The 22,957-nt window shown below is 38.3% G+C and overlaps 1 protein-coding gene across 1 annotated transcript in view; it reads left to right on the top strand.

Moving 5' to 3' along the window:
* Nucleotides 1-658: 658 nt before the first annotated feature.
* Nucleotides 659-22,957, top strand: part of LOC306845808 (astrotactin-1-like) — a gene marked incomplete at its 5' end in the record, with an annotated part of 150,731 nt that continues 128,432 nt past the window's right edge. The window contains 6 exons of the mRNA XM_079378786.1: nt 659-965; nt 1,641-1,886; nt 2,948-3,384; nt 4,439-4,490; nt 6,107-6,191; nt 16,071-16,208. Coding sequence (XP_079234912.1) covers nt 659-965; nt 1,641-1,886; nt 2,948-3,384; nt 4,439-4,490; nt 6,107-6,191; nt 16,071-16,208 — 1,265 coding nt within the window. The remainder of the gene's footprint in view (nt 966-1,640; nt 1,887-2,947; nt 3,385-4,438; nt 4,491-6,106; nt 6,192-16,070; nt 16,209-22,957) is intronic.

Here is a 22,957-nt window from a genome sequence, read left to right as displayed (position 1 = left end):
GAAAATAAGTTTTATTATTTACTTTATATGGATGTGCTTCATTAAAACCCCTTCACCAAAAATTACAGTGTTAATTGCAGTTTAGAACAAAAAGAAAGAAAATAAAAACTCTGGTTGCTACAGTGACTGATAATCAAATAAAACTTAATTATCATAGGGAGTATATTAGCCACAGTTGTCACAAAAAATGAAAATGAGAAATATTCTGAAAGCTTAATAAAAGCCATTTCTCTCCATTTCACTGGATCACAAAATAATGGAATACAACACAAGTGTCTCCAGGCACTTTTTTAAAAGCTGAAGTCTTTCTTCACTTTTTTAATTGGCATGAAGTCAGCAAGATGCTGAAAAAAGTGAGACTCCCATCTAGCAAGTTTGAAAAAAAGAAAAAGAAAAGAAAAAACATCATAGCTATTCACATCAGTGAATACAGTTCACATCCAGTTCTGAAATTCGCAGCTTCCTGTACAGGCAGCCTGCTCTCACAAAGACTGACTACCAACTGCTTCGAGAAGCACTCATTAAAGAGTTCTCTGACCCTGAGTCCGAATAAGGCCTAGTGACTGCCCTGGAGACAAGAAAAGGACGTCACAAACCTCCTCAAGTCTACTACAGCCGACTCAGACGAGCATACTTCGGAACTTGCAACGAACCCGACATGGAGGACGAACTAAACTTCAAAACTCTCTTCCTAAGGAACCTTCACCCCGGCGTGAGCCACCATCTTGGCTTTCTCGCATGTCCACGTACAATGAATGATCAGCAATTGCGAGAGTTGGCGCAGAAGGCCTACGGCAAACAAAAGATGGCCTCAGAAAAGAGTGGCAAAAGCCCAGCAGTTCTTGACTTCAACACTCAAAGTCAAGGGCTGGCTCTAGAGGGTGCCCAATGCCAAGACAATGCCAAGCCGCCACCTAGAGAGTGGAATTCACCCTCGTCCAACAAACAACGAGACTCCCACGCTGGTACCAGATCTAAACAGAGGTATGAACGCTGGGATGGACCGCGTGAACGTCAACGCTCACCTGGACGGCATTGGGAAAAGACATGGGACCAGTCAAGGCCTCATGAGAGTCAATAGGAGAGATCGTGGAACCAGCAAAGCTCATTTGGAAACTCAAGAGGAAAAAACTCATGGGAATCCAACGGAAACACCAAGGGAAAACGACAAACTCACACTGGAGTGACTAGCCCAAGAAATCGACGAACGAATTCTCAAAGATTTCAAGCTGACCGAGCTCAAACTGAATCCACTCAAGAACAAAAGACACCGCTGTCTTTCGACTCACAAGAGCTGATGAAAATGATAATGATGAAAGAATTCTTCCAACGGAAAGAGGAAGATCAGAAATGGGAAAAGAAAGAGAAACCAGATTCAGCCTGACTAGCGGCCGGACAAGAAGGCAGCGACCAGCTCACCCAACCAGCCACGGAGAACAACACTCCTTCACCTCACTCTCAGAGAACCGCAATTGCAATAACTTCAGATGGGCACAAAACCCCACCTGAAAACCCAGCAACAGAGTTAGACACTAACTCAGCACCCAACGCTCCAGAACACAGCAGCGTCCAACAAACACCTGCTGATGAAACCACTCAAGTTCCTGAAAGTGCTGTCTTGGTCGTCTGCCACTTCTCAGAAAAACACCACATCAGCCCTGATATCCTAACGGTTTCCTCCCAAACTCCAGTCCCTCAACTTCTAGGCGATCTCATTGAGAAAAGTATAGCAAAAAAGTTCTACCGCTCCATCATCATTGAACGACACATCAGAGTCGAAGCCCTTCTTGATACGGGAGCCGACATTACTCTAATGTCCACCGAGCTCCTCGAAAAGGTCCAAGAAAGAACAAAAAGGACTAACAGAACCCTCAGACTCCAGAGGTGTGAGCTGAACCTCCAAGCATATTCCCACATATGTCTCCAACTGAAAAATGTAGCCCCAATCCACCTAACGGTGGGATCAATGGATCTCGTCTATCCAGTATACATCTCACCACTCAAGACATATCCAATTCTCATTGGGAAAGATCTGCCTAATCGCTTCGAACCTCTAATAGACTTCAAGCACCTAAAGATGTGGACACAAGTCACAGTGTCAAGTCACAGACACAGCCCCTAATTCACTGACTGATGATGCAGTAGCAAAGCCTGTACCTGGATCAAGCACAAGCAGCAAAGACTCTCCTCAGCTCACTGCAGGAGCCTGAATCAAACGCAGTCCCCCTTCAAATCATGACAGCAATAGATGTCCAAGGCACATCAGTGGCCGACGCGGCACTAGCCCTGTGGGCAGAGAACTCAGCCATCAGCCTGAAGCTATTCAGAACACTGACGCAAAGACATCAGAGTCTACCACATGTTAAGCACAGCCGCTTCGCTCTCAGTCCCTGGTCAACAACCATGGCCACCTCCAAGATCATCTGCGCTCTGGACATGCGATGGAACAACAGACATCTGAGTCACTACTTCCTCGTCGTCCCAGATCTGCCTCATGACATCTACATTGGAGCGGATATCATGGTCCGGCTCAATGCTTGCATTGATACCATGAACGACATCATATGGGCTAATCTGTCACACCAACTGACAACTTCAGTCAACCTCAAGAACCTCCAATCTGGTCAAACCATGCCAGACACATGCGCAATGATCACAGAGCAAGAAGCCACCATACCTGCCTACAGCAAGAGTGTCAGTGTCTGCCTCAACATGGGACCTGGCCAAACTCTCAACAATAAGCTAGGCTTCTTCCAACCTTCCAGGACCTGCCTGAAACTAGGACTGACCCTGGAAGCCACACCTCTCATCGAAATGTCATCTCGTGCTGTGTATGTGTTGTTCAACAACTGTACGGCCCAAGACATCCACGTTCCCAAAGCCAATCACCTGGGATGGCTCATCAGCCAGGCATTCCACGACTTTGAACTGATGGTACCTGTCATAGGCCCTATACCAGCACAGCTAATGGCAGACGAATACAACGACACCGTAACGTTCACAAAACCCCAAGAAATCATTGCCATCACTTCCATTCTGCCAGTGTCCAGAGAAAGCGTCGGCCGTTCAGAACTAACAGATGACACTCATCACGCTGTCTACGCTGTCTCAACACAGCCTGCGACAGAATCACCTACACAGGTGAACGGGGTCCAAAGCCCCTCAAATAACTTAACTGCAGAAGAACCCTACGCCGGGTTCAACGCACAACTTCAACAGATCCTGAGTGAGGCGTATGCCCTCCATGACGAAGTGGATCGCCAAGGACTCAAACAGGTTCTGCTCAAGTACAAGGACTCCTTCGCAAAGGATTCCCTGGCTTGTGGACTAACCAACATCCACACTGTGCGCATCCCAACAAACCCAAATGCGCCACCCACATTTGTGCGAAAGTACAAGATTCCAATAGCGTCATATGAGCCAGTGCAAGAAATTGTTGACTCCATGCTGGAAAAGGGGGTCATCCGGCCCTGTAACAGCACATACTATGCCCCGATATGGCCAGTCCTAAAACCCAATGGCAAATGGCGGCCCACCATCGACTATTGCAAGTTGAATCAGCAAGTACCATTGCCACGATGGCCTATGACCCAATTGGACCAAGAAATTCCCAAAATCAAAGGCTCGCCAATCCTGTCCACACTGGACGTCGCCTCCGGGTTCTGGAGGATCCCTGGCCACCCCGATGACCAACACAAGTTGGCATTCACTTTTGGCAATCGACAGTACACATTCACATGGTGTCCCTTCGGCTATGCCAACTCACCAGCTGAATTCATCATCTTTTTGAACAAAGTATGCCCTGACGCCAGAGCCAAAGGCAACCTCGTCTACGTAGATGATATTTTGATGAAAAGCTCAAGTGTGGAAGACCACCTCAAGGAAATTGATCACGTCCTAAACCAGCAGACAACGGCAGGAGCCAAAATCGCCCTTCACAAAGGACAGTGGTGCTATGACGGACTGCTTGTCGGAAGAAACGGTATCGAGCCACAGTCTAACCGCACCCAAGCAATTCAAAGCATAAAAGTGCCGACTAACATCTCTGAGCTGCGAAGCTTTCTGGGAGTGTGCACTTACTCGCGACAGTTCATCGAAAACTACGTTGACATCGCCCGACCACTAACCTCCCTCCTGAAAAAACGCTTTGTTTGGACGGAAGCCCAGGACACAGCGATGAGCCAGCTCAAACAGCACCTGTGCTCTGCTCTGTGCCTGGCCTATCCAGACCCAGGAAAAGAATTCGATTTTGGACGCTGGATTCTCCAATCATTGCCTCAGCGCAGGCCTATACCAGCTCCATGACAAAGACAAGCGAGTGGTCGCTTATGCCAGCAAAACGCTGCTTCCCCCAGAATGCAAGTACTCAGACTGCGAAAAAGCTTTGCTTTGCACTGTGTGGGCTATCCAGCGTTTCTCTAATTACATCGGTGCACAGAAAGTCATCATCGAGACTTATCACCAGCCGGTCACCTTCCTCAACAGTCAAGGCATCAGAGATGGCGTGGTGACCAACGCACGCATAGCCACCTGGCTAATGACACTCCAAGGGCGGGACGTTGAGGCAAGATACGACCAAAACCTCCCGTTTCTCCCCAGCAGAGTAACGCGCCTTTTCTTCTTATTGGCAGAACAAAGAAAATCTGACCTTTATGGGTGTTCCGAAAGACAAATAATAATTGTTGCTGCTTCCGAAAGCAACATGTATATATATATATATATATATAGACAATATATATTGAGGTTGTGTGTTTATGTTATGTCTTTCATATGCTTGGTGTGATTATTTAGAACAGGGGTTTTCAACCTTTTAGGACATGCGCCCCCCCAAGTTTGTCTAATTTCACTCGCCCAGCCAACCCCCCCCCCCCCCCCCCCCCCCCCCGCGCGAGCCCAAAGTGCGTGAACATCATTCACATATTGTTTGCTGCATTTCCAGTGCGTAGCATTAAGAAACATACACATATAACCAGCTTACCTGATTCAGTGTGATGGCTGAGCCCGTTTCTGAGATAACAACATGCCAATGGTTGGATTTCTGACATGACTAACCGTAAATTATTTTACACCATTCTCACTGTCGCCTAACAGCGGGTGTCTGATTGCCCCCTAGCGGATGGCTGAAGATTTGAAAGCTCGTATTCGTAAATCTTCAAGGCAACGTCTCTGATTTAATTGATGCTCGCGCCCCCCTTGACAGGTGCTGGCGCCCCCCTGGGGGGGGCGCGCCTCACAGGTTGAAAACCCCTGATTTAGAAGGTAGCATGTTAATCGATGCATTAACCCATGTAGTATATAATAATAATGTATATATTTTGTGTATGCCCAATTACCTGTTGTTTGATTTTGCATGAAAGTTAGTTTTTTAATTTGGTGTGGATGAAAGTTGACTTTTCTCATCGTAATGTATGATTAAAACACTTATAGGAATCTGCTAAGATATGTTCTTCATTTTTGAAATAATTCAGCAAAGGATTTACGCACGGAAAACTGAGCCATGCGGGGCGGGGCGGGGCGGGGCTCCGCCCTACAGAAACACTTGTGATTGGATCAAACAGAAAAAGGGGCAGACTGAAATCAGCCCAATAAAGACAGACACCCAACTTTGGTGTGTTGTTGCTTGCTGCTTGCTCGCGCTCTGTTTGAAACTTCGGCTCCTCATCTGATCACGCTGTTAAGCGCTCTCAGCCATACACCATCTGGCGAGGATCCACACATGCCTTCAAAGCTCTGACCAATGAAACTTTAACTGGTTTGTTTTATTGTTGGCCACGAATAAGATAAACAAAATTGTTAAAGATATACTGAATTTAATGATTCGCTGGACGAGTCGTTAAAACCTTAGAAATTATAAGTTTTGATTGATATCATATCAATATCGAATCTTAAGAATAGATTCCCTTAAAGCTAAATTAAAATAAGGGCTAATCCTTACAAATGTATGATGATATTACAGTAGTAACAATAGTATGTTGACAGAAATCTGGTACCATCCTAACTGACATCCTGACAATGATAATCACTGCTCATCACAATTGTATAATACTAATAATGTTTTTCTCTCATTCTGAGTGATGGTTTAAATGTACTTTATGTCTGTTTGCAGGAGAATGTCTCTGTTTCGATGGCTACATGAAGGACCCTGTTCATAAGCATCTGTGTATTCGCAACGAATGGGGCCCAAATCAGGGGTGAGTACCATACCATACAATCAGCGATCTGCCACCTTGAAGTTGGCCATGATTTTTATCTGTAGTAAAAATGTCTCCAGTGCCTATAGCCAGCCAGGTGTTATGCACTGTAGGGAAATTAAATTGGGTTGTTTGAATTAATTAGCTTTTTTGCATGATGCTCTTCCTCTGGAATTTGGAAAGGGATTAGTGCGGTGAAGCTCTGGGTCATTTTAGATTTGCGTGACAGTGATTTACATTTCAGTATACCAATGAGATACACGTATTGTGCATTTTAAATTGTGTTACACGCATATGAAATGATGTATTTCGCCACTTGCATGCCTCATATCCAAGTACTGCTATTAAAATGATCAAAGAGAAAATAACTATTTTGAAATTCTGCTGCACTTCTTTTAGTTTTGCAACTTTTGTTGTTGCCCTTAGATATTTGATCAGAGGATTGAATATAAGATTAACTGCATCTGAACAGATGGTATCTTCATTCTGAGGTAAATGTGAGTGTGCCTAACCAAACTGCTGCTTCTCAAGTCAAGAGAGAGATGAATTAAGCACAAATACAAAAGAATGGCATGAAATGAGAGTGTTTTGCTTTTTAGCAGTCTAGATACAGTCAAAACACTTAAATGTTAGGAGCACAAGTTTCTAATCCCGGAAAGACTTGTATTTAAGATGTTTGAAGTTAATTAGACCCTCCTTGAGGAGAGTTTCACATGCTCATCTGGGTTTGAGGCTGTCGCTCTGGAGCAGTTTGATTAAGACTTGGAGGTGAGGAAATCCTTGGCATTTTAATTGGGAGGGAGATGGGAGTGATGACGGTTGGTGAGATGGATCCGATAATTAGAAATCAAATTGGAACAATGAGGAAGATTGCCTTAGGGGAGTGGAATAGCGCTGGATGTGTTTGTTCCCTTTGTGCCATGCTGTGAAGGTGTGAACAGTTTTTAATTGACTCTAACACTTAGTGGAGGAAAAAGAAAGTCCATTGCCAACTGCTTTTTAAAGTTTCAAATTGCCAAGATATTTCCTAAACTGTTTCTTGCAAATGTTCATTTAGCTACTTGGGCCTTGTTTTATATATCTATATCTATATCATCTTGTAATATATCTATTTATAAAGGGAACAGTTCACTCCCCCAAAATGTTATTGTTATTGTTTACCTTGTAAATGTGAATTAAACTGTCAGACATCACAAGTACAGACCAAAAATGTAGATGGAACTGACTTTTATTATTTTATTTTATTTTATTTTATTTTATTCCTCCTGTGTAATGAATTCTCAGAATGCTCTTACTTTCTGTATACAAAAACCTATTTATTTTTCACCTTCCTCTATAATGAATTGTCAGTATGGTATTGTTTTCTTATTGTTATTATTATTATTATTATTATTATTGTTTTACTTGTATATCAAAACCAAGAATTTTATTTTATTTTATTTTTAGATTTTGCAGCTTTCTGTGTAATGGATTCTCAGAACGCTCCTGCTTTTGGTTCTCTAATGAATTACGAATGCTGCGGGACAAATGTTGATGTTTAAACGGCAGTAGGTGATCTGTGGTGTGAAGTGGCCTAACCAGGCTGTGACTGCTCTTTTGCTGTGAGTAACAGCTTACTTAGAGAGGCATCAGCTCCTTGTCTTTTCTCTTATTCTGCAGCGACAGCCCCTGTCCCCACAGCTGCCTCTCTGCATTAATCTCCATCAGTTCACATAGAGCTTTGGATAAACACACACTTGAAGTCACACTCACGTCTATATGGCCCTGACTGACGGAGATGCTGCTGTCAGGTCACAGTTTTACAAACAACATCTGCTGGAGGAATTTCTGTGATATTGATATGAGAAACAATTGGTCTGATGTGAGTTCAAAAAGGAACTCCCCTTTTAAAAGATGGTTATGTTTTCATCACAAAGGCATGCAATTTTAAAGGTCACGTGGCTTTAGTGAAGACTGGAGCTGTATAACAATGAATGAAGAGTCTATGGTGTGACATGCAGTTTTTTTAAGCATGAATTATTTGTTTTGTTTTTGATTTATGCCATTTCTGTTTTGCAGCCCATGGCCCTACACAATTTTCCAACGTGGCTTTGACTTGGTGATGGGAGAGCAGCCATCTGATCGTATTTTTAGGTAAGAAAGATCGCTTTATTTGTGCCTTTTAGCTTGTGACCCAGTTCAAATTGAGGTATAAAAAGATATCTAAGTAGTGCGATGAACAATGTATACACAAATACAGGACCAGTTAATTAGAAGCAATAAAAAAATCTGAACATTCCATTTCATATGACTGCAGAAATTAAGCTTTAAAAAAAGGCTTCTGTTGAGACGGAGTAGCTTGTGAAATAGAATACACTTATTTTGTCATTTTGGCTAAGCTGACATTTCTTTATTCGGCTTCAAAGAGCTCCTTTCACAGTTTAAATAAAACTTGAAAATAAAAAAATGTTGTAATTACTTTTAATACAGGGCCACTGAATGCAGTTCCCTACAAATAAAAAAAAACATCCATGTACAAAGGCGGGGATTTAGACAATGTTTACCTCTGACTATAACAGGAGACTCAAGACTAATCAGTGCATTGCTTTATGCACTGGAGATGTTTCAATCTGTGAGGTGTATGTTTTGGAATATTTAGCAGTGCTAATCCAATTGTAGCAACATATGGTTACCTTCAGTTGCCACGCATAATCTACATGTTCTGAATCATTCATAGATCTCATCCATGACATTCCGAAGTCCTTTGATTGTTCAACCCTAATTCGTTTGCACAAATCACAAGCTATTTATTTACAAATCTTATGAATCAATGTTCTTTCTCATTTGAAAACAACACAGGAGGGCATCTTGTAATTGGAATCTGACTTATACCCCCAAAAGGTGTAAAATCTCATATCCCTTGGCTTTGGGCCACCAAACAAATGCATTTCATTGGGACAATTAAATGTTTTATTTCCAAACAAACCTGCACAGACGTGAATGTTTGAGACGACTTGAATGAAAGATTTATTTTCAATTTCACACAGCTTTTCCTCATACATTATTGATTTGTGCCATGAATGAATAGGAAAGGCCATAATCAATTTTGAATGCTTCACTTATTCATTTATATATCTAGCTTCCGATATCAGACTCAGAAATAATGTGACTGATATTTGTTAAACTTTTAAAGTGGAACTATAAAGTACAAAAATGAGAGACGGAAAGATGTTGTTATGGTGCAGCTAACCGTCTGTATTTTAAACACTCTAATCTGATTTACTTTCCAATCTGCAAACCATTCAAAGATAGCTACTGCGTCTGTAAACATCTGGAGCAAACTTTAGTACCCACATCAATATGTTGAATTCTGCTGCTTGTAACAGAACTGCTTTTTACGGTTATTTTTTTTTCCCTCCTGTTCTGACGTTCCATCTTTGTTTGTTATTGACTCAGTGTGCTGAGATATTTTAAAAGGTACCCTCACTTTTTTGATAGATGTGTTTTTCCCTTTTAACTTCCACCTGTGCCAAGGGAGTTTTATCCCTGCCTCCGTGTTTTGTTCAGTAATCCATTTACAAGTATTTTTCCTGGAAAACTAAATTGAAGCCGTTTCACACTAGCAGGCGACAATATTCAGATGTGTCAAGCTTCACGTTACATCCCCTTTTTCTTGAATCTGCATATTGCAAAACGCTTGGATGAGTTTTCAGCGAATCTGTGCTGTTCAAAAATTTTGTTTATGAAACATATATGAGTATGGACTGCACTGAAATTTCTGCCCCCAAGATTTGACAAGAAACTGTTACTTGAACAGATCAGTTTACCATTAAAAGCATATATGACAAGGAAAAAACGCTGTGTGCACATGAAATGATCCAGGTTTAATTGGATTTAATGTAAATGGTAGCTGATGATGGATGATATATTGACATAAATTAGTTGTGGTTACAGTTGATGAGGCACACACAGCACCCAGGTGTGATGAGATTCATGTGGAGAAATCCAGACTGATGAGCGCAACTTGAAAAACAAGCTTGCTGTGTATTGCAGCATATTGTGATCAGAATTGCATTTGCATTTTCTAGTAGTTTAAAATGTATGCATTAAACGCATATTTACCTGTGCATTTTTTTTTCCACAAGTGACAGTCCTCTTGTTATCAGTGCATTAATAAAGAATGTGGTTCACAGTTGCTTGTCTGTCCTATCCACTATTACATGAGGTATTTAACACATCTTGTGTAACAGATGTGTATAGGAATGGTCTCTCACGTGAAAATGCAATGAAGTTCCTTTTCATATGAAAATGAGCCATTTTTCCTGAAAAAAATATTTTGATATGCATAATATATGTTGCTTTTTTAGATGTTATTGAAAAGTCATTAATTTAAAGATGAGCATAGTATACAGGTGCATCTCAGAAAATTAGAATATGGTGAAAAAGTAAATTTTTTTCTTGTAACATTTCAAAAAGTGAAACTTTAATATATTTTAGATTCATTACATGTAAAGTAAAACACTTCAAAAGTTTTTTGTTTTAATTTTGATGATTAGGACTTACAGCTCATGAAAGTCAAAAATCAGTATCTCAAAATATTAGAATATTTCCATTTGAGTTTCAATAAATGACCATCTATACAATATAAATTCTGGGTATCTCTTGTTCTTTGAAACCACAATAATGGGGAACACTGCTGACTTGGCAATGGTCCAGAAGACGATCATTGACACCCTCCACAAAGAGGGTAAGTCACAGAGGGTCATTACTGAAAGGGGTGGCTGTTCAAGGAGTGCTGTATCAAAGCATATTAAATTCAAAGTTCATTGGAAGGAAGAAATTGGGTAGGAAAATGTGCACAAGCAACAGGGATGACCGCAAGCCTGAGAATACTGTTAAGCAAAGCCAATTCAAACACTTGGGAGAGCTTCACAAGGAGTCAGTGCATCAAGAGTCACCACGCTCAGACATTAGCAAAAGGGCTACCAAGCCACTTCTGAAACAGAAACATCGTCAAAAGCATCTTACCTGGGCTAAGGAGAAAAAGAACTGGACTGTTGTTCAGTGGTTCAAAGTAGAGCCCTTTTGACTACACAAATACTCAAATATTCGTTTAATTTAACATCCAGAATAGCAGGCTTTGAACATGATTGCGTTTAAATGAGATGAAGTAATGCTAAACCAAAGCACTACAACTGACAAAAACATTGGGTATTTTTTTTATTAGCGTTATAAAACATTAACCGTTAAAACAAAAGCACAAATAGCAGCACCTCGGTTTTTAAAAGTAGCCTACTGCTTGATACACACGCACCAAACGATTTACTAAACAAACAGTTTAAAGGACATTTCACATCTAGTCCGAAATTTTTGCACGTTAAAAAATAAATACGACCTCACGTTAAGGCTGTGTTAATCACATTTACACACTGCCTCTGAGACTTTCGTCCGTCATAAACAAAAAATTCGGATCAGGTTCCAATTTTGTTTTCGCATCGGTAGCATGCGGTTTGCGTTTTCGCATCGGTAGCATGCATTTTGATAGGAAAGGATGAGACATACGAAAAATCGGAAAAAGGCATGCGAAAAATTCATACTCAGTGTGCAATGACCTTAACTTTTAACAAATAGTTTAAGTAGGCTAAATAAGCCAAAGCAAAATATGAAATAACTTTAACTTAAGTAAATAAACACATAGAACCTAGAGAATAGGTATGTCGCCTCAGGGCAGAGGTGCCAGATTTATGTCCTTGTGCACATTTATTGCAACTTACGAACTTTAACTCTTTCCCATTTTTTCAGTGACAACTGAGAATTGTTTCCAGATGTCTGACTTGCCTTGCTTTGCTTTGCTTTTGTCAAGGAAACCGCCGCTCTAATTTTCTTCTCAACTTAATGTGTTGACTCCATTTCTATTACACACCAAATCTCACCGTTCCCTGCGGGTCTCCCGCAAAATTTTCTGACCGCCCGCAACAAAGAAAAAACGGCCCGATCCCTCGAGATTTGCGTTGGGTCCTGCGGGAGCCCAAACCCAATGCAGACCTCTAGTCCAAAGCCCTCAAAGTCCTCTTTTCAAATAAAAGTAAATTTTGCTTTTCATTTGGAAATCAAGGTCTGGAGTCTGGAGGAAGACTGGAGAGGAACAGAATCCAAGCTGCTTGAAGTCCAGTGTGAAGTTTCCTAAGTCAGTTATGGTTTTACCGTGACGTCTGCTGGTGTTAGTCCATTGTGTTTTAGTCCAAAGTCAATGCAGCCGTCTACCAGGAGATTTTAGAGCACTTTATGCTTCCATCTGGTTACAAGCTTTATGGAGATGCTGATTTCCTTTTCCTGCAGGACTTTAGCACCTGCCCACAGTGCCAAAACCACTTCCAAGTGCTTTGCTGACCATGATATTACTGTGCTTGATTACTGTGCTTGATTGGCCAACCAACATGCCTGACCTGAACCCCATATGGAATCTATGGGATATTTTCAAGAGAAAGATGAGAAACAGTCAATCCAACAATCCAGAGGAGCTGAAGGCTCAATAGTGCCTCAGCAGTGCCACAGGCTGATCGCTTCCATGCCACACCTCACTGATGCTGGAATTTGTGGTAAAGGAGCCCCGACCAAGTATTGAGTGCATAAATGAACATACTTTAAAGAACTTGAACTTTTCTGTTTTGCAAATCCTTTCTTTGATTGTTCTTAAGAAATATTCTAATATTTTTAGATACTGGATTTCTGACTTTCATGAGCTGTAAACTCTAATCATCAAAGTTAAAACAAACAAAAAAAAACTTTTGAAATGTTTTACTTTACATGTAATGAATCTAAAATATATGAAAGTTTTACTTTTTGAAATAAGTTACAAGAAAAAAAATGACTTTTTCATGATATTCCAATTTTTTGAGATGCAACTGTAATCTTTTTAAATATTTTAATATTTAAATGTGAAATTGATAGTTATTTATGTAGTTAATGAAGAATAATAATGTTGGTGCATTGCCCTCTGTGAGGTTTCAAATGTGAATTAAATAAGCCAGTTAATAAAATTATTGATTTATATTTTGCCTTGTCCAGCATCTATTATTATTAGGGCTATATATTATTATGAAAATAGCAGTATTTTTTAACTATGTGCTATTTACCCTAAGTGCAAATAGCTATAGATTATATTTACACTGTTAAAATAGCAAGATTTTCTGCTATTTATACCACTTATTGCAAATTGTGGCAATTATCTACACCTCAGTATTGTAGTACATTATAAAACTGTACGCAATAATAACGTATTGAGTGTAAATTATAGTTTTATTTCAAATTATTAAATGGATTGCACTTTATTGGGACAATAAATCCCTCCCTACACCTAAAAATAAATACCTTTCTGATGCAATATGAGAATTGAAAAATTCGGCAAAAGGCGGGCTCGAACTCAGATCGATCGCGTCAAAAAACATGTGCCTTTCTATCTACACTACTGAAACTGATGCTGAATAAGTGTCTTTTTTTTAGTGTTGACTAACCCAATCACACGTTAGTGGGTGGAGTTAGTGTAAATAGCCTTTTCTAACAAGGCGGGCTATTTGCACTTAGTGTAAATAGACACTCCGTATTATTAAATAGACACTCCGTAGCCATGCATAAACAGTGAGAGCACAACTGCAATAGAAGAACCTGCATTTGAAACTACTTTAGGAAAATAAATAAATTAGGCAGTTTGTAGTGGTTTGTAGTTTGTAGTTTGTAGCAAGTTTAAAAGACTTAACTGTGATCAAGAAAAGCAATTTATTGCAGTGTATTAAACAGTAGCAGTTGGAGAGTTCCATTTAGTACAAGAGGAGGGTAATCTGAGGGTTATAGCTTTTCTGTTTTATAGAAGTTAATTCAGGGTTTGTTTTGTTCGGCATAGTATGTGATTATTTTTTGACAGAAATTATTATTTTTATTCAGTAAGGTAGCATAAAATTGATCAAAAGTGATTGTGAAAACTTCAATTTATAATCTTTCTATTCATCAAAGAACCCTAACAAATGTATCATGTTTTCCACCAAAATATTAAACTTTTTTGACATTGATTAAAAAAAAAAAAAAAAAAGTTTTTTGCACACCAAATAATCATACTAGAATGATTTCTGAAGGATCATGTGACATTGAAGATTGGAGTAATGACTGCTGAAAATTCAGCTTTGCCTTCACAGGAATATTTTACATTTTAAAATATATTAAAATGGAAGACAGTAATTATATTAATATTTCACCTTATTACTTTTTTTACAGATTTTTTGAGTATGTTTTACTTTATTTTAAATAAATGCAGCTTTGGTGAGCAGAAATACCTTTTTTTAGAAACATTAAACAATCATATAAACATATAAACTTTTGAATGATAGTGTACATAAACAGCAACAGCAGCATAAATAAAGTGAGTAAACAGTAAACAATACTCCTATAACAGTAACCACATAATTTATTCATGCCACAATGTGCACTGGGAGCTCATAAACCAATAAAGCAACTTTAATAAAGCAACTTTATTAATTATAAAGCGGTTTGGTTCAGTTAGCCTAGTTTGGACAACAGAATTTTGGACAATGAATTTTGTCAGTCTAACAAGTGTTTTTATCTAGATTCATCATGATTCTATTGTGCGACTAATGATACAATGTCATTTTATGTTTACAGTGTAGGTTTAAATCACATCTTCGCATGCATAATCCTGGAAAGACAAAAGTGCTTCCAATAATGTAATCAGACAATATTTTTGTTTGCATAATGCATCTTATGCAAATAGAATTGCTGGGGTGATTGTTTAGCTCATATACATGCAGCCTTCTTGAGATGCATGGGTGGAATAAAATGATAGTTGAGTTTACAGGGGGAAAGCAAATGAATGAAGGAATGAATCAGCGAGTGACTGAACCAATGAATCTTTCAAGTGCATCCGGCTATTCTTCACAGAAAAAAACAATAACAACAACAACAAAAAGTATGTTCATATTCGTGTCTTAAAGACTTTTTCCATTATATGCAAGTCAGTGTTGGACAAAACGGCATTCATTGATTGAGTTTTATGACACCAAGTCGAAATCTCAGGATTTCAAAGCAAATTGAATTGCAGTAAAACAGAGCTAGCTTGTAGATGTGCTGGTTTTCAATTACTCCCACAAACTCTTTGGACCTTCTGTTCTGGGCATTATTTTACAATGCTCAGTTGCTTTGTTTTGTAGTCCTCTATGGATATCCACCCACAAGTTGATCTTATCTGCCTGGACGTCTCTCAGCACTAAAACCAGGGGGGTGGGGGGAGTTTTCAAGGTCAGATAAGCATTCCGGTAATGACTCAAGTTTTAAAATGTGCTACCATTCCAGAGTGAGGGTCAAACTGAAAAAGAGGTTATATTTTATTTTGCAGCTATTTGTTTTTCCTGTCAACAATCTGTTTTAACCTTTAGACGGATTTGTAAGAAAACACATTTGTTAAACACTTGCTGCGCAGAGGCGGATACAGTAAACCAAATGAATAGGAGTCATTACATTCATGTGGGAGACTCTCATGAGGATGTATGGATTTTTTTTTTTCATGTAAAAAAAACATTCAGTGAATATGAACAATATTGTGTCTTTTTTTAAATGTGAAAATGTGTCATTCCTTGTTACCCCGGTCACCACTATTTTTAGATTCCTACCCAGAATTTCAATTTAACCCTCATGGATCCTCGAGAGAAAAACTTTTACTTTATTTTTTTGAATTGTAAAACTACTGTCATCCAAATGCCAATTTTCCTGTCTTACAATGTAGCTTGTCTCACAATGCAGCAGCCTATAACAGATTGAATGATGTAAAATATGTTTTTTTGGGAACATGGTGAGAGGTTTCTGAAATATTCACTTTGCCTTTCTGTGTTTCAGGTTCACATACACTCTTGGAGAAGGCATGTGGCTGCCACTTAGCAAAAGCTTTGTCATTCCTCCAGCTGAGCTGGCCATCAACCCTTCTGCCAAGTGCAAGACAGATATGACTGTCATGGAGGACGCAGTGGATGTCAGGTACTGTAGGAGATGACATTTTCAATCTTAGCTTGTTTCGAAGAATAGCTGAACATGATGACATGCTGAAATGCATTAGTTGATAGTTTGCCTAAGAATTTCAAAGTCTAAATAAAATAAACATTAGGGCTTATTTTAAAACAGCTTGGACCGATCCTTGAGCAGCCTTCCAGCCTCCAGATTATTTTATGATAAGTGATCTTTCACTAAGCCCTGTCTTAAAAATTGTTACCAAATATAGCAACTTTTGCCATCCACCATTTTATCATACATGCATTTTATTAGTGTTTGAAGTTCCAGGGTGTTTTTGAACGTTTTAAATGGAATTTACAGAAATGTATGTTTTTATCAAATCTTTAAATAAATCGTAAGAAGTGCATGTTGCACAACATCAGTAACAGCACCTGCATGTAATCCAAGCTAAAAAAGTGAAGTAAAGTAAAGTGAATTGAAGTGAATTCAAATACTTATTGATTTGGGCCAAAATAAGGTTGATAGTAAAGAGTTCATTCTGTACCACAGTAAATATATTGTATGAACCTCAGATCATATAACTGTGCAACTTGATAATGTCTTTAAATGTCTTTTTTCTTTGTGTATTTTTACCACTTTTAAAACTGCACTTTTCATGAAAAAGATGTGCTTTAAAGCTTATTTGAGAACGTAACGGTAACCAAGGTGGTCAGAGTTTAGTAAAGGGTCACTTCTTCCTCTTTAGATGCTGTTGACTAAATTCATTGCATAAATTAAAGTTGAACCTTATGCATTTTCCATTATAGTATTCCTTCGTGCCATATTTGACAAGGAATTGTCAAAGATAATGATACATAAATGTGGTTTTTGACTGACATTACATGGACTTGCGAGAAAACACTCTGGTTTCACTATAGTTAAAGTAACTAAACTTTAAAAACAAAAAAAACAACAACAGCTAAACACTCTAGAAAACCTCTAGGCAACTGAGCATAACAAATTAAAGATTACTGATCTAGGATGTCTTGGGTGTCTTTAAGTTGACTCGATAATTACAGTAAATTACAGAAATCTCTGTGTTTTGTGTTTTCAATGTCTTTCACTAAAGTAGATACAGTTAAAGGCTTTGGTAGTTAAATAAAGGTCTAAAACATGTATGTCAAGATCCAGTTGTGTCACTTATGTCATCCTGTACCTTTTAGTTCTTCAGAAATTCTGCTGAGATTCTTATTTTCAGTATTGAATAGAATTGCGTCTATTGATATAATTTAGCTACTATACTTGGCATTATTGTTTGAATGGCACTTCTTGCGAGTTGTCAAATACGAGGATGATTTACTAGTAAAGGATTCCACTGAGCCCCTTTATTGAACTGCAACGAGGGGACTTGTATTTTTGTGTTTATTTATTTAATTTTGTAAAGCCTCAAAATTGATGTGTCTTGATATTACCCAGACCTTGCAGGGGCTTTGAATGCATTGCCAAAGGGCACATGCTGATTTGATTAATTTGTTTTTAACCAAAAATTGATTAATCTTGTGATTAGTCTCTCACTGAATTATCATGGTAGCTGGTGCTTAAAGGAACTTTTAAATATTTCAGTGCTCAGGGCCTTAAAGGCAGTAAAATGGAAAAGTTACCTTTGGAAATTCAATTATAGATATGGTTTTGTTCATAAGAAATAATAAAGTTGGAAATAACCTATAAAACATGCTGCTGTTATCCTCGGGAAAAAAAATCACTGTCTGATATTAATTAGAAGAGACCTTGCTGTTAAAGTTGAATCTAGTTAGTAATTTCTGTCTCTAATTAACTTACTGTCCATATAACACACACACTTTCATATTGTACAAACACAATTAATTCGTTTTTTATGGTTTTTCATTTGGCTGTTATTGTCTTTCCTCATATTTTTTTTAAAGACATGTTCATGGAGGTGTTATATTTATACATAGCCTAAATACCAATATACGTATATGTCGCGGAAAGTGAAATTTTCTTTGCTATGTCTTCATTTTTATTCCTTTGAAAGGTCATCTAAATGTGTCCTACTGATCTCCCGCAGAGTGGCTAGCTTCGCAGGGTCCACCATACAAAATTTGGCAGGCCATGTGGTCCCCTGTGCCCTGGGCTTGCTGAATATTGCCTCAATTCCAAGTGTTTTTCAGTACACTGGAATATTTCAAAATAACTCTTACCATGTTAATAAACATTCATCAGAGAGATAATGCACTGCCTGGTCTTTAAAGAGAGAGTTCATCCAATTATGAAAATGCCATCGTTTACTTTCTTCTGCAGGATATATAAGCAGTATCCCTACCCCTATCTGGGGTAGCATAAGATGAACTAATGAAAGTACATGATGAAAGAATTTAAATTTCTGGGTGAACTACCCCATTTAAGGTCTATTTAATTGAGTCATATAGGAGCCATATATGAAAACCCAAAGGGGTACCATTAACCCTAAAGAAGAAAAAAGGCATTTATAACCTCAGCTGCAACATTAATCAGTCCCTCCAGGATTTCACTGATTTTGTGGTGGTAATTTCCATAAATTTGTGACAAATTTGCGATTTTTTTTTTTTTTTTTTTTCTTTTAAATTATGATATCACATTTACCAAATTAACTCAAGTGAAATCACCTTTATTTATATTGTGCTTTTAACAATACATATTTTGTCAAAGCAGCTGTACAGTATCAAATAGGAATAGTGTGTCGGTAGTGCAGAAGGACAATAGTAAACACTCTATTTTCAGTTAAAGGTATTTCATTATTGAATTCAGCGATGTCATCATCCAGCTCAGTTCAGTTCTAATAGTATTTGTGCACTCAAGTCGACGATATCGCTGGAAATGCGATATCGTCCCCAATAGGGCCCCAATAGTGCCCCAATAGTGTCCCCAATAGGGCTGCACGATTAATCGCATGTGATTAGATGCAGATTATCTTTTATTAATTTTTTTTTGCGATTATTTTGCGGTTAAATTATGAATTATGCAGGATCACAAAAAAATGCGGTATTTTGTTTATTTTGCATTGTATTCAGCTGTCACGGAATCGCAAAAAAACTGGAGGGACTGGTTAATATGAGATATTAAATAATTTGGCTGGCTCATTGGTTGGAATTTAGTCTAGAATTTATTGACTTGGCATAGCCTACTTGTGAAAGAAGAGGGAAATTCTATATTTAAGCATCATTACTTGCGCTGATCATCTTTGACCATTGTTAAAGCTGTAATTATTCCTTAGAGATTTAAATGTTAGTATAATTACACATTTTTATGATATTTTGAATATCTGTGGACTGCAATTCCCCGCGTTAGCCAGGGCCTGCTTGTTTGGAAAATTACCATAGCTGTTGACTTCGTACATCACATAGTAAATATTTGTTCATTTCAAGCACAGCAAACACATTTCACTACCATTGTGCAAGCAGACCAGTACACTGCTTCTACTCCCAGCAGCATAATCTGATCCAAGGAAAAGCAATCTTGGAACTGCACAGAACAATCAGTTTAGAGAGAATGCAGTGTTGGTGTCTATAAAGGAGATGTTTGGAATTTCATTGCATTTCTGTTTAAGCAGGATTGTTGACCAGGGGTCTGTGACTATACAGTAGGTGGTCTGCAGCAAGACCACAGGGGACCTGCCAAATATTGTTCGAAATTGATGTCTAAAACAAAAATACAATTTTAAATTCAACTGAAGCTAAAGTTCAGAAGTTATGAATCAGTTTCAGTGTCTCCTAGATTAAAATGTATGTATTCAAATTAAAATGTAATGTACAATGTACAATGACACAACTGACACACTAATGTACAGTTGATGTAGTACATCAACTGACAGAATATCAGTCTGAATAATGGTGACAATATTTCAGTGATTCTTTCCGCAGGTAACATAGTCACACCAGTGGGTGCTGACATGTGACACTTTGAGTGAGTGAGTCAGTGAATCATTAAGTCTGATTCATTCGAACACAGTGATTCATTCAGGAATAAAACAAGTGACTATCTAAATTAGTGAGTCATTAATAATACTGAATAATTTACTATAGGAACAAATTAATCATTGAATTATTTACCCAACCAATTCATTCAAAAGTGTTGATTTATTCAAGAAAAGCAGCTTAATTTTGGAAATAATTCTGTTGGAATACAGACAAAGTAATATTTTGTCCAAAATTACTCAATATTAACTTCTTATTTATTGAGCTGTTATAATAAAGCAGTATTATTATTATTTTTTATGCAAAGCTGAGTGCAATGTCTGCAGTTACATTGAAGGCTTTAGAACTATATCAGAGATAATGACTGATTAGTGTCTTAGCTTTTGATTAAAAAGTATTATGTATCACATTTGTCACTCTGTGGATGGCCTTCTTTTATTACAGTCTTAAGTGAAGGTTCATTTTAATTACTTCTTGCTGCTGTTGAAAAGAACAGGCTGCACTTTTTCAGTGTCTAGTCTGCAAATGCTTGCTTTGTATTTGGAGTTAAGATACTAATTAGAGCTTCCACAGACTTTCTGTTCTAAGCCCTGCCAATTGAGATCCTTTGTTCACAGAGGTAGATTTGTCTCAATTTGTTCAAAGTGCCCTCATTACTCTGGAATGGGAGTCATTATATATTCTGCCTTATTACGATAACATCTCCCCCTAACGACCATAGCATCATGGCTTTAAAAGGTTTTCCTTCTCTTGCACTACTAGTATTTTGGAGCTGAACACGCTCAAAACTGTGGAGATGATCGTGGACTTCAGGAGAAGTCCCCCTGCTCTCCCCCCACTTACCATCATGAACAGCACTGTAACTGCAGTGGAGTCATTCAGATTCCTGGGCACCACCATCTCTCAGGACCTGAAGTGGGATATTCACATAGACTCCATTGTCAGAAAGGCCCAGCAGAGGTTATACTTTCTTCGCCAGCTGAGGAAGTTCAATCTGCCACAGGAGCTGCTGATGCAGTTCTACTCCGCCATCATTGAATCCATCCTCTGCACTTCAATAACGGTCTGGTTCAGCTCAGCTACCAAATCTGACCTCAGAAGACTACGGAGGGTAGTCCGGACTGCTGAGCGAATCATTGGTACAATCCTCCCCACTCTTTAAGAACTGTACTTATCCAGAGTGAGCAAAAGGGCTGGTAAAATCACTCTGGACCCCTCACATCCAGCACACTCCCTCTTCGAACTGTTACCGTCTGGTCGACGCTACAGAGCTCTGAGCACCAGAACGACCAGACACAGGAACAGTTTCTTCCCTCAGGCAATCCATCTCATGAACACTCAACAATAAACGTGGAACACACAACTATAATACATTATCCATTCATCATACTCACTTATTTTATTTTTATTTTCTCATTTCTAATTTGCACATACTTGACCTATACATACATAGTTGCCTATATATTGTGTTTTTGCTGCTTCGTACATTGCCTATTTGGATATTTGTATATTATTCTTTTATTATCTGTGTCCTGTCCTGTTGCTGTCTTTCTGTTGCACTGTGGAGCTTCTGTCACTACAACAAATTCCTTGTATGTGTAAACATACTTGGCCAATAAAGCTCATTCTGATTCTGATTCTGATTAACATCTCCCCCTAACGACCATAACATCATGGCTTTAAAAGGTTTTCCTTCTCTTGTACTACTAGTATTTTGCTACGATTGGTGAGAGAGGGAACCTGGGGTGAGAACTGCAGTGTTTTTTATTAAGTAAGGTGGACATTTACTGAGAATCTCCAGTGATTTTAGTTCACTGTGATGCTGAAATGTGCGATGCTTGTGTATTCATTTATTTGTTTCTTTTTAAATAAGCTATATGAGCAATCCTTGATCTTTTTAGCAAGATAGATACTTTTATTCTCTTCTTTATTTTTAACAATGTCCCCAGACATTCCATTCTGACCTTAATATATTGACACATTTATTTACACAAATATAGTGACACATTTCATTACAGACTGTTTTGTGAATCTGAAGGATTAAGAAAACTAACAGCAGTAACGACAGACAGTTAAATCCTAATGGTGGAGAGAAGTGGAACATAGTCATGAAAAACTAAAACAAGATATTTTATTAACTTTACAAGTAAATGTAGTAATGATGAAAATAGTTTTTGTTTTGTTTTATTCGTTTAAGATTTCAGGACATGCCTGAATGCATGATCTGAAAGTGTAACCATTAATTCCTTTTTTCTCTGCCTCTCTCTCTCTCTTTTTATATTTATGCATGCATGTATTTGATTGTCATTTGCATAATTTTTAAACACTGACAGACCGTGTCTCGGCTTTGAGACAGGAATCATCGGTCACTTCATAACAGAAAAATAGGAAAAACAAAACTTGGAACATAAAGGCAGTATTTCTGTCTTGAAGCCGAAATCACAGTAGCAGAACTATGAATCCATTTATCACAGCACTCCACTTCTACAGCAGCCTGGTGATTTCACACTCTTAAAATATATTAGACAATAAAAGGTCACTGGTTTGCTCCTACATCATGACCACTGCCCATTCATATTTCATAGTAATGATAAATATTTGGATGTTTCAAGTGCTCTAGAAAGGAAAAAATAAAAATTATATATATATATATATATAAATATATATATATATATATAAATAACCCAATACAAATTTCCAGCCACACAGCTAAAACCAAGGTTAGAGCAATGGAGTTAATCTGTTCAAGGTTTAGCCATCAGTGCTGTTGTTTACTTTTGCTGCTTTGGAAAGCTTTTCCCTTTAGCTGGATTTATGGTAGTAGCG

The sequence above is a fragment of the Barbus barbus genome, assembly GCF_936440315.1.
Source record: "Barbus barbus genome assembly, chromosome: 26".
NCBI lineage: Eukaryota > Metazoa > Chordata > Actinopteri > Cypriniformes > Cyprinidae > Barbus > Barbus barbus.
The sequence above is the reverse complement of the archived record's forward strand: the minus strand, read 5'-3'. Positions and strand labels throughout refer to the sequence as shown.